Raw genomic sequence first — 13592 nt, 5'->3', positions numbered from 1 at the left:
GATAACAAACAGCAATGGGTCCAGCACTGACCCCTGACATACTCCACTAGTCACAGGCCTCCAGTCTGACAAGCATTCTTCCACTATTACCCTCTGCTTCCTACCATCAAGCCAATTTTGTATCCAATTTGCCAGCTTCCCCTGGATTCCATGCGGTTTAACCTTTCAGAATAGCCTATCATGTGGAACCTTATCAAAGGCCTTATTGAAATCGATATATACTACGTCTATCGCCCTGTCCTTGTCAACATTCCTAGTCACTCCATTAAAGAACTCTTACAAATTTGTGAGGCATGATCTCCCACTCATAAAGCCATGTTTACTACTCTTAATCAAACCATGTCTTTCCAAATGCATGTATATCTTACCCTCAGAATATTTTCAAATAATGTACAGATTTTAAGCTCTCTGGTCTATAGTTCCCAGGCTTTTTGTTGTAGTCCTTTTGAATAGTGGCACAACATTCGTTACCCTCCAGTCTTCCAGAATCTCACTCGTGGCTAGTGATGCAAAATATGGTTAGGGCTTTTGTGGAGCACTGGTAGTGCCCCCATCTCTGAGACAGGAGGTGTGGGTGGATGTCCCACCAGCTCCAAAGATGTGCAGTAACATCGATAAGTTTCTTAGAAAACATCACATAGAGGCACTATCACTGTCCCATAAGATTCCCCTCCAGAATATCTATAAATTAACATTCGACATACAAGGAATGGAGCACAGATTGAATGATTGCTTGAGCAAAGGAGACACAGGGCCATGAGCTGTGGAGGAAGGTGTTAGATCTGACTACCTCCCTTTCTTCTCTGGCTGCACCTTAGCCTGGTTGTCCTTGGAAAGGGAGCTTACTATGTTCATTGGCAAGCTTGAGGCATTCCACAACTGGTGGGCACCACAGTGGCCTGGAGATATAGATATTTTTAGCCATGTTGTTCAAACATGTTATGATACACCTACGGGTCAGGCAGGACTTGAGTACGGTCCTTCAGACTCAGGAGGTAGGTACACTACCACTACACCACATAACTGGAACACTTGTGGCCTTTGTGACTGGTGCACCACTGTCCAAGCATTACTGTATGGTTCACACTGCGAATAAAACTAAAACTGAATGAAGACGGACTCTTGATCTCTGGTTTCCCCAAGTGACTGTCAGAAGTTTAACACTATCGTGTTTGTGAAGTTAAAGGAATATGAAGATTGCTACATCCCCTGGTTTCACATCTAAGAAATTGGAGAAAGTGCTCCCATGTACAATAACTTGAAGTACAATATATTGTGCATAGCAAGGTAACACCAGCAGCAATGGGGTGAGTGGGAAAATAATCTTATTTCTGTGTGACTGCACAGAACTGCATAGGACACTGAACGAACTCACCAATCTTATCCAAATAGTGATCTTTAATATAGAACTGAACCAACATACATCAGGGGAACTCGATTTCACATCTCATTAAAAGGATCATACCTTTGGTGAATGAACATTCCCTGAAGTCTTTGAAATCCATTTTGCTAACAACAGGCAGATATTCTTGTAGACATGGCAAATGTTTGGTCATTCTGCTGAATTTTGACAATCTTTTAAACATTACTTATATATCAAACAGTTTGGTCTTGAGAACAATTTAAGCGACTGTCAAACATCTACAAGTGTGAGACACAACTGAACTTTTAATATAATAATCTTGCTTTCCTTGGAGGAGTACATGAAAATAGTGATCAATGAATAAATTTGTATAATGTGTCCTTTACCCACAAAAATAATGGAAACCAGGTAGGAATACAGTGATCTCAAACCAGGTTTACTTTCATGATACTTGGATTGTCTACGATTTCAACATACAGTAGAGAAATTCTCTTTCATGGGACATCTGCTTTTATCATACAAGCTCTAGGGGAAGAGTCTCAACATTAGACGGCAAGTGGGATTTGTTCAATCCAGAAATCTTGCTTTCTCCTTCTCTACATTACAATTGCTCGGGCTAGCCACTAACCTGTTTGTTTTTAAATTCTACCTTTGAATTTTTGACATGTGAAGTCAGTTATTCTGGTTTCCTGGATGAAGATAAGATCTTAGGACATTGGATTCCCCTGGTCCAATCGAACAAGGAACATTGCTACATTTTTGATGAATTATTGACCTGCAATTTAGGGCCCCACTTTAATTCTGCTTTCTTCCCTCAGATGTTGCCTGACCTAGTGAATATTTTCAGTGTTTTCTGCTTTTACTGACCTCTTCGTGTCTGCATCCAGACCTTGATACCATGCTCAACCATATATTTAATATTCATGATAGCCCACTGTTGCCAAAATATTATTCACATGGATTTTACTAAAAATATATTCTGCTGCAGAATATTAAAGCAGTCAAGCAACCCTTTTTAATATGGTAATTGAAAATTCCGAAGAAAAAGTTAGTTAAAATTGTTCAAAATAGAACGAAACAAGAGGAGCAACCAAATCCATTTCAGTGAAAATACCCAAACTGTTAAAAACAATTACCTCTTTTTCAGCCTCTAGTTCCTCTTCTGAAACAGCAGCACTGGACACTACCAATGGAGTCCACCGCAGGCTTTCTTGGTCCACTTCATTAACACGCGGATTGGAATGCAACTTTCCTACATGCTCCTGAATCAGTTTGTGCCTTCGAATTATAACAAATCTACAAAACAAAGGTATATTTAGTTTGTGTTATTGTTGCTGGTTTTGTTGATTCTTCAAAGGATTCACCAAATACTTGTCTCATTTATGCTGCCAGCACATGTGTTATCTGATGAAGGACTTCTTTTTGTAACAAGAAATACTAGTATTGAAAATTTCACTTTATTCTCAAAATAGTAATCAGAATGACAGGTAATTACATTATTTCACATTCCTTAGCTCATATGCAAAAAATGAACATTCTTTTACAAAAGCAAAATACCATGCGTACTGAAATCTGAAGCAAAAACAGAAAATGCTGGAGAAACTCAGCAAGTCTGGCAGCATCTGTGGAGAGAGAAACAAAGTTAACGTTTCAAATCCAATGACTTCTTCAGAATTCGGTTCCCCTCCCTAGCTAAAACTACTGGGTTTCTCTTATATGCTTGAAATACTGAGATTGCAATACCATGACCTTGCACTGTCGGAAGTTCTGTGAAATAAGTTTTCTTTAAAGGTAACCAGTTAATCCTATGATGAACTATTGTAACCAAAAATTACTTTATATTTGAAATGTAATTTTACAATAATGGATGAACATTATCACAAAGTTCAAAGTTTGTGAGAAGATTTGTAGCTCGGGTGCTCGTTGCTGTGGTTCTGTTCGCCGAGCTGGAAGTTTTTGTTGCAAATGTTTCGTCCCCTGTCTAGGTGACATCCTCAGTTCTTGGGCCATGGTCTCATTCGATGTAACGGCACTGTTCACGTCTATTGACAAAGCCCTAGCCAGAGAAACAATAGCCAACTTGCTGAACAGACATAACAGACAACAGGACGTTGAACCCATCAACAAAGACGGCATACTTAAACTACTGGACTTGTGCCTCACAACACACTTCACATTCAACAACTGGATATACGAACAAATCAACGGAACACCCATGGGCTCACCAATCTCGGGACTCATAGCAGAAGCAGTAATGCAAAGGTTAGAACAAACAGTCTTACCACAAATTCAACCCAAACTCTGGGTCAGATACGTTGATGACACCTTTGTAATCATTAAAAACACGGAAATAGAGAATACACACCGGATCATCAACTCCACACTCACAGGAATCCGATTCACGAGAGAGGAAGAAAAGGACAACCAACTCCCATTCCTAGACGTGAGGGTACAGAGAACACCAAATGGAGAATTCACCACTAAGGTACACAGGAAAGCCACACACACAGACCAAGTCCTGAACTATGAAAGCAACCACCCCAATACACACAAACGAAGTTGCATCAAGACACTGTTCAAAAGGGCCACAACACACTGCAGCACACCAGAACTGCAAAAAGAGGAAGAGGAACACCTATGCAAGGTATTCGCAAAAAACGGATATCCTCGCAATTTCATCAACAGATGCCTAAGGGAGAGACAACAGAATGAGGACATGCCGCAACCCAAAGGACTAGCCACACTACCATACGTCAAGAACATCTCTGAAATGACAGCCAGACTACTGCGACCACTAGGACTTATAACAGCACACAAACCAACAGCCACTCTCAGACAACAACTCACCAAAACTAAGGACCCGATACCCAGCATGAGCAAAACTAACGTAGTGTACAAAATCCCATGCAAGGACTGCACAAAACACGATATAGGACATACAGGAAGACAGCTAACGATCCGCATCCACGAACATCAACAAGCCACGAAACGACATGACCAGCTACCCCTAGTAGCCACACACGCAGACGACAAGCAACATGAATTTGACTGGGACAACACTACCATTATAGGGCAAGCGAAACAAAGAACAGCCAGGGAATTCCTAGAAGGTTGGCACTAATCCTCAAACTCCATCAACAAACACATAGACCTGGACCCAATATACCGGCCACTACAGCGGACAGCTGAAACTGACAACCGGAAGCGGCAGGGACAGGCCACTATAAATGCTGGAGGAAACACCACAGAAGCGCTTCACAGGAGGCTCCCAAGCACTGAGGATGTCACCTAGACAAGGGACGAAACGTTTGCAACAAAAACTTCCAGCTCGGCGAACGGAACCACAGCATTATCACAAAGTAATTAAAATAGAAATTGCTAGGAACACTCAGATGGTCAGCCAGCATCTATGGAGACAGAAACACAACTAATGCTCCATGTTGACGGCATTTCATCAGAACTCCATCAAATATGAAGAACTTGCATATTAGGTTATAAAAGTTCACCTGGAATACCTAATTGCTACAGAAGAGTCACATTATTAGGTATGTGGAGTAATTACTTTGTCAATTCCTACTGAAACACTTCAACAGACTTCACAGACAATGCTTTTATACTGCACTCAGGCTACGCTTTTTTTTTGCCATGTTGTTTGCCTGGCTTGAGGCTTAAGGTACCAGATATTATAAAGCATCCTGTAAGTAAATTTGTTAGGACTCACTGAGGTTAATTTTTACATTATGAAATTTTGAGTAATTGTTCAAAACACTAAAATTGGCTGTTGAAAATTTCATCAGTAAAAATGTAAAATGTCAGTTCATTTGATACGTAATTGAGGTTACAGCATTTACCAAGAGGTACACCACTGAACAGCAAGTAATTCATAGGAATGAGATCAATTGATGGACCTAAAAATGATTCTAGCAAATTGATACAATTATGCATAGTTTGTCAAAACTAATGTCTTGGCTTTATACTTTACACATGATACTTACTTGCAATGTCGCTTGTCAATCATCTTTAGCTGCTGCAGGGTCATTGCAATGTCATGTGGGCACATCCCCGTTTCTCTGCTAATACCCTTTATACTGATATGCTTGTCCTGATGCCGCTGTAGGTATTCTAGTATTACACTCTTCCAGTACGCCAGGTATGAAAGCCGTCCTAGGTCAGACAGGGGCTTTTCAGGTGAACCTGCCTGTCCTTCCTGCCTTGAAAGTAAGTAGCCTATATACAGATCAGAGAAAATGCTGTTAAAAAGTACAGAGAAACGAGAACATTTAATCTATTTTGTTATTTCGATCCATGTAGTGGATGAACTCACATTACTTTTTTCAGTTTGAGGTAACCTACACAGGCCATGTTATATTGTTACATTGTTTGTTATACCATATGTTGGATTTGACACCTTCATGAAATGACTAAGTCTTTGGGCTCCTGTCCAGCAGAATGTTGCAGGTCCAAAAAAGTGTTGAGAAAATTTTTTTTAAAAATAAGAAACAGAATTACTTAGAGTCATAGAGATGTACAGCACGGAAACAGAACCTTCAGTCCAACTCATCCATGCCGACCAGATATCCCAACCCAATCTAGTCCCACCTGCCAGCACCCAGCTCATACCCCTCCAAACCCTTCCTATTCATATACCCATCCAGACGCCTCTTAAATGTTGCAATTGTACTAGCTCCCACTACTTCCTCTGGCAGCTCATTTCATACATGTACCACCCTCTTCGTGAAAATGTTGCCCCTTAGGTCTCTTTTACATCTTTCCCTTCTCACCCTAAACCTATGCCCTCTAGTTTTGGACTCCCCCACCCCAGGGAAAAGACTTGGTCTATTTATTCTATCCATGCCCCTCATGATTTTATAAACCTCTATAAGGTCACCCCTCAGCCTCCGAGGCTTCAGGGAAAACAGCCCCAGACTGTTCAACCTCTCCCGATAGCTCAAATCCTCCAACACTGGCAACAGAAATCTTTTCTGAAGCCATTCAATGTTCACAACATCTTTCCGATAGGAAGGAGACCAGAATTGCACGCAATATTCCAACAGTGGCCTAATCAATGCCCTGTACAGCCACAACATGACCTCCCAACTCCTGTACTCAATACTCTGACCAATAAAGAAAAACATACCAAACACCTTCTTCACTATCCTATCTACCTGCGACTCCACTTTCAAGGAGCTATGAACCTGCACTCCAAGGTCTCTTTGTTCAGCAACACTCCCTAGGACCTTACCATTAAGTGTATAAGTCCTGCTAAGAATTGTTTTCCCAAAATGCAGCACCTCGCATTTATCTGAATTAAACTCCATCTGCCACTTCTCAGCCCATTGGCCGATCTGATCAAGATCCCACTGTAATCTGAGGTAACCTTCTTCGCTGCCCACTACACCTCCAATTTTGGTGTCATCCAAACTATACCTCTTATGCTCGCATCCAAATCATTTATATAAATGATGAAAAGTAGTGGACCCAGCACCGATCCTTGTGGCACTTCACTGGTCACAGGCCTCCAGTCTGAAAAACAACCCTCCACCACCATCCTGTCTTCTACCTTTGAGTCGGTTCTGTATCCAAATGGTTAGTTCTTCCTGTATTCCATAAGATCTAACCTTGTTTGACAAGTGCACATTCTTCTGTAGAACACACAATGTACTTCCAGTTTTACTATGAACTATACATAGTCATTATTTAGCCTGATGGCTGATCATTCGCTGGCTTTTAATCACTTGAGGGAGTGCAGCGTAGGTTCATGAGGTTATTTCCTGGAATGGTGGGACTATCTTACGCTGAAAGATTGGAGCGACTGGGCTTGTATAGCTTGAGTTTAGAAGGCTGAGAGGGGATCTGATTGAGACGTATATGATTATTAAAGGACTGGACACTCTGGAGGCAGGAAGCATGTTTCCGCTGAGTCCCAAACCAGAGGACACAGTTTAAAAATAAGGGATAGGCCATTTAGAACAGAGTGGAGGAGAAACTTCTCACCCAGAGAGTGGTGGGTGTATGGAATGCTCTGCCCCAGAAGGCTGTGGAGGCCAAGTCTCTGGATACTTTCAAGAAAGAGTTGGATAGAGCTCTTAAGGATAGTAGAATCAAAGATTACGGGGATAAGGTAGGAAGAGGATACTGATTGAGGATGATCAGCCATGATCATAAGGAATGGTGGTTCTGCTCGAAAGGCAGAATGGCCTACTCCTGCACCTATTGTCTATAATTTGTGAACAGCAGTGATCAATGATATCAACTAGAGGAAAGATTGCAATGAGTCAATGTGGGGGATGAGGAAGGAGAATTGAAGGTGCTCTTACTATTAATTATTGCTGTAAGTGAATTAGCCCAGCAGGAGTGGGCAAGAGGAAGCAGTGAGATACACAGACACGATTATTTTAAAGGAAACTAAAAGAAATTTGCTGGAAGATGTTCACTATAATTTAGAGATTCATAAGTAGCTCATAACTTTACCATCAGGCATGACTTAATCTTTTTAGATAGCTCACTGTGTAAGAGACAAAGGACCTGCCTGTACATTACAATTAATAAAAACCCATTCTCGACAATTATTGGAAATTGGCATCTGTCACCATTTGGAAAATGCAAGAAATAATCATTAGTAGCTTCCACTGACTAACCTTGTATCTACATCAATGCCTACATAAATTGCAAAGTAATAGAACACTTTTAAAAACTTCAAAATATTTTGAATGTAGGAGGTAACAAGAGAATAAAATAAGGATATAAACAAACTGGTCGAAGGAGTCAGGCTCTCTATCCAACTTTCCAGATGCTACCAAGTCTAGGCATCATAAAATCTGGAGAAGAGCAGAAAACTGCAAAACAGTATAGATTGCTAGTGAGCAAAACTATAAGAGTTCAATGAGGAGGGATGCAAAGTTATCTATTTTAGAACAGAAATAGGAAAATTGGAAACTTTTCTCACTAAGGAGAAACTAGGTGATTTTTAAAATTTATTTTCTGGATGCGGCTGTTGCTGACAAGACCACCACTTTTTGTGTATCTTTAGTTACCCTTAGTTAATGCAGGTGAGCCACCCCTGAATCAATGCAGTCTGTATGGTGGAGGTACTAATTAATGATGTCAGGTTAGATATTCTAGGATTTTGACTCTGTGGCATATAAGATATGGCAGCATAGGTCTAAATCAAATCAAGGTGTCTTACTAGGAAGGAGAACTTGAAGATGGTGCTCTTCACATGAACATGCTTTCTATTCTTGAAGGTTGTGGGTTTTGGGAAATACTAGAGAAGCCTGCTTTTAATTTAACTTTCTCTTTGTACTTGATTCACTTTGTTTATCTAACCATAATCCTTTATTGTAAACATTTTTACTCTCCTTTATATGTTAATTTACTGTCTTTATGTTCTTCTTCCATTATCAGAATAGAAAATGATGTAGGGCATTATAGTATGGAACGAGGTAGAAATATTGTTGTGGGAACGAAAATATATTTTGGGGATGGGGAGCAGAGCAAGTAGTAGATTCAGAATAGAAACATTTCTGATCATATTGTGAACTCAGTAAGTTGTTAGAGGATAAACAGAACTAAGATAATGAACAAGACAATACTGCAACTGTTAGCAAGCAGAAATTGAAAGAATAGTGAGCAAACAATGAAATGCTAACAAATTTTGTGACCATTTAAAATCCGACTGCATTAATTCAAGAGATATTAGCCTGATTATGCTCTGAAATGTCTATTTCTGAGAAGAAACAATTAGCTACACTGACTGACTTGGAATTGTGACCTTCATTTTAGGTTAAAAGAATTGAAATTTGTTATTTTTTGAAACCTGTATTTTTTTTTTAGAAGCAGCTTTATTAAAGTGTACAGAAATGCAAGTAGTTGTTCATAGAGGAAGTATACTTTAGGAACCTGTCAATATTTCTATTAAAGTAAACAAAATAATGCATTAATTTCTGCAGTGCCAAATCACTCTTCCCTTGAGCAAATATAATTGTACTTACATCAACTTATGTTACAATGCACGGTATACATATAAATATACAATTCATTAATGCTGTATCAAAGCTCAGATGATAGTCTTTTGTAAAGTGCTATTATACAAAGATTAAACATAATTCTGCCAATATTTAAGAAAAAGGTCACACAAAAAATAAAATATAACCAACTGACAAGTTGATCCATAATTTACCCAAAGCATTATAAGGCCAGTACTCCTATTATAAATTTGAAACAAATATGTAGAACAAAGGAGCTTTTTATACCAGACTTATTACTGTAATTAGAAAATAATATATTACAATTAGATTTTTAAATTTTCTGTCAGAGATCTCACATCCCAGGACAATGTCGTAAGCCTTCATAGACACAGTTACAAGAATACCAAATTCTGCAAAAAGGTAGGAAAAGCTTGACTAGAGCAAATCTCTCACAAAACGCTAGGCTCTTCCAACTGTAACTTAGGGTTATATTTCGGGAAAATAGTTCAGATTTATTGTACAAACCAAAATCCGAGAGTTCATATTAGTTTATTTCATGCATGATATGATATAAACAGTTAATCTTTCTAGTCTCATTACCAAGCTGATATTCTAAGAGATAGATTCTGCTTGGTTGCAAGTCAAGTGACAGCAATGAAAAGGTCAGAGTTGGAATGTTTCTATCCAAATGTTTTGTGACCTCCTGCAGCCCTTCAGAAGCCCATGAGAATAACCCAGGAGTTCATAACAGAAGATCTTAGGTCACAAGTTGTTTTTCACTCCCTATTACTTTGTAATGGCCATACATATTTGCATGCTAAGTTATGTGTTCCTAGGACACAGATCAGGCAGCTTGGGAAGATGGCCAACATATATTTTTAATACCATTTTTTCAATCTTACAGAACTTGAGAATGCTTTGTGTATAATGCAAGGGACGTTCTATTCTTCCACAGAGATTTCAAAGGCAATCAATGCACATTTCTTAAAAGCATCAAAAGTAATTTTCAAAATGCATCATCTGTGCTTCATTTAGTTTCCTATTGCTGAAACATAATTATTATATTTGCAAAAGCTTTTGAAATATTTTACAGGTTTCTTGTACCCAACTGTTTGATCTACAGTACATACTGATTAAACTGACTGCACTCTGTTTCATTTCAACCTTTAACAATTTGTTTCAGCCTACTGGCTTTGTGTGCTGGCATATGCTCTGACAGTTGTATTCTTTATTCAAGCTGAGAGGAATCAGAAGGGTAAAATTTCATACTTGACTGAGTATCAAGCCCTAAAATAAGTGACAATATTCTATTACTTAATGATGCACAAATCAAAGCAGTCATATCAAGATTAAAATGCATGCATTTACCAATTTCAGTAGCCCATTACTTTCAAGAACACCCCAATTCCCTGACAAGGATCACTGAAACATGGTTTCAAACAAAACAGAGCACTTACTGAAATCAATCAGGAACCTTCCAAAGCCTTGTCTTTGGTACTGGGGCATAATCATTATGCAGGATACATTGTACTTCTGTTGGCAAAGCTTTTCCTGAGGGAAGGAGAAATAGACCTAGTTTGTCAGTGATGATGCTGATGCAGACAACACATGTCACCTACCACTGTCCTTGCAAAATGTCACGCTAATCTAGGCAAACACCGATTGTTAATAACAATGACACATCACAATCTGTTACTGTGGTTTTCAATCAAACCCTAGTTGTCATCTTTGTTATTTGGCAAATTGTTAATGCACAAGGTTTATCCATGTCATAAAATCCATTCAACTTAATCTTTCAATATAACAATCTAAGATCAGACTACTCAGAAAAGCCTGATGTGCATAGCAGCGCCCTCTGAAATGCACCTCTGGCACACTTTATATTTAAAATTTTTTAATGGATTATATTTTGTGAAGAAACATAACATGAATATATAATACAAATGAACGTCGGATGTTTATGGGATCAATTTAAAGTATAAATATTGTGCTGCTCTCGGAATAAGCAGATTTTAAACACAGAGCAGCAAAATGATTTAAAATGTAAAACCTATTTAATATGTTTTACATATAATCAATACACAGCAGAGAATTAAGAACTGTAGTGTTACATGAATTGCATTCCACTTCATTAGACTGACCCAAATTAAGACTTTGTTGCACCTGCATCAAATGGTGGAAGGAAAGATTACGTACCTTTATGTGCAGTTTTCATTTCCAAATTAAATTAATTTCCACATGGTATGAATAAAGCCACCCTATCCACAGGAAAATCACTAGAAATCCCTAGCCCTTTAACACACAACCCTCTTGTTGCAATGCATGATACCCAGCTTTGCTACCTTCAGGCATTATTATAGCAAGAGTCAAATTCAGACAATTAAACAAGGCAACCTGCCAGTCTGAAATTACACATGAACCAGTTTAAAAAAAAACTTAGAAAATTACCTCAACGAGGAAAGGAAAATAATTAAGTTTTACAAAAATGCTGCAGCTAAAGATGGATAATGTTTCTTTATGATTTGATATGCATGGCTTATGAAGGATAATATTACAAAGCAAGGAGGAGGTATACTGTATTTGCTTCCTATTAAAGCTAAACAGTTTTCAAATTTTACAGCACAATGTTAATAAAGTGAATCATTTCTGATAGAAGTTGGCTAGGAGAAAGTGAGGACTGCAAATGCTGGAGATCAGAGTTGAAGAGTATGGTGCTAGAAAAGTACAGCCAGTCAGGCAGCATCCAAAGAGCAGGAAAGTTGATGTTCTGGGCACAATTCCGATGAAGGGCTTATGCCCGAAGTGTCAAATCTCCTGCTCTTCAGCTACTGCGTGACCGGTCGTGCTTTTCCAGCACCACACTCTTCGAGATAGAAATTGGTAACATGTTATCTAATGTAATAATTGGTTGCTCGTACACAGCTTGAATATTGCAAAAAAGGACACATTTTGTCAAAGCTTCTTGTCTTGCACTCATCTGGACAATCACAAGAATGCAAATGTAAAAAGGGAACAATATTTAATATTGAATGTAAAAAGTGATGAGTAGAAAGCAAGTAGACTCTAATTAATAGAAGTATTGGCCCGGAAAATGCACTAGTTAGATGATAACAGATGGTCAGCTGTCAAACTTGTTCCCAAAGTCCACTTGCCAACCAATCAGCATTCTCTTCTTATTCAGTAAGTATGTTCCCTCTGTACATGAGTATTCTTGCAAATTTCCTAATGAGTGCCACATAAAAAGCTTCAATAAAATGCGTTTTTTGTCCACCAAAGTAATATTGTTGAAATTACCCTGCACCGAATTCTCTGCTAAAATGGAATATTATTTGATATTGTTAATATGATATTTTTACCAGTATCCATGCAGATGATCAGCCTTGGTTCAGTGGTTCATTCTTACCTTTAAGTCTATCTGATATTTTGTTTTCTAGTAGAAATATTAAATCAAGACTCTCTCTCCTTTTCCAGGTGATGTAAAACATCCTATTAAAACTAATTGAAGAGGAAGAGTGGAATTTTCCTTAGTGTCCCAAACAATAATAATTCTCCAACCAATATTACTAAAAAAAGCAGATTATCAGATCACATAGTTTAGTTGTTTGTTGGTCTTAATGTGAGAAATGCTGGCTACAGCAACATTCATTGTTGATCAAGAAACGGTGGTGATGCACCGTCCATGTGCGGAAGGTAGATCCACAGTGCTTCTTTTCCTATAGCAGATTGAAACAAGCTCACTTCAGAGTGCACAGCCATTCTTCATCCAAAAGGAGATCAGTGAATTAGATAGGACTTCATGACACTCTGGTCACCTCATGATCATTATTTATTAATTGAAATTATACTTCCCTGGGCTGCAATAGTTTCATCTCCACAGCATTAATTTGGGCCTCTGGGTTGCTAACCCAGTGTTATTACTACAACACAACCATTCTCCAATTTATGCAAATTGGTTTCTGCATTTCCTGAACAGTGGGAATACTTCAAAGTTTGTGAGAAGAACACTGTTCAAAAGGGCCAAACACACTGCAGCACACCAGAACTGCAAAAAGAGGAAGAACATCACCTCCACAACATATTTGCCAAAAACGGATACCCCTGCAATTTCACCAACAGATGCCTAAGGGAAAGACAACGGAATGAGGACATGCCACAACCAAAAGGACTAGCCACGTTACCATACATCAAGAACATTTCTGAATTGACAGCCAGACTACTACGACCACTAGGACTCATAACAGCACACAAACCAACAGCCACTC

The 13592-nt window shown here is 38.7% G+C and overlaps 1 protein-coding gene across 2 annotated transcripts in view; it reads right to left on the bottom strand.

The window, feature by feature from the left end:
* The window catches only part of kat6b (K(lysine) acetyltransferase 6B), a 216197-nt gene that overhangs the window by 24601 nt on the left and 178004 nt on the right, over positions 1-13592 (bottom strand). For both annotated transcript variants that reach the window (XM_043678896.2, XM_043678897.2), the window contains exons 12-14: positions 10788-10881; positions 5359-5590; positions 2500-2659 (exon numbers count right to left, since the gene is read on the bottom strand). In XM_043678896.2, coding sequence (XP_043534831.2) covers positions 2500-2659; positions 5359-5590; positions 10788-10881 — 486 coding nt within the window. The remainder of the gene's footprint in view (positions 1-2499; positions 2660-5358; positions 5591-10787; positions 10882-13592) is intronic.

This window comes from Chiloscyllium plagiosum, unplaced genomic scaffold (genome assembly GCF_037043375.1).
Source record: "Chiloscyllium plagiosum isolate Xiang-an unplaced genomic scaffold, Cpla_swu_hap1 HiC_scaffold_43, whole genome shotgun sequence".
Lineage (NCBI taxonomy): Eukaryota > Metazoa > Chordata > Chondrichthyes > Orectolobiformes > Hemiscylliidae > Chiloscyllium > Chiloscyllium plagiosum.
Note: the sequence above shows the minus strand (reverse complement) of the source record. Positions and strands in the feature narration are given on the sequence as shown.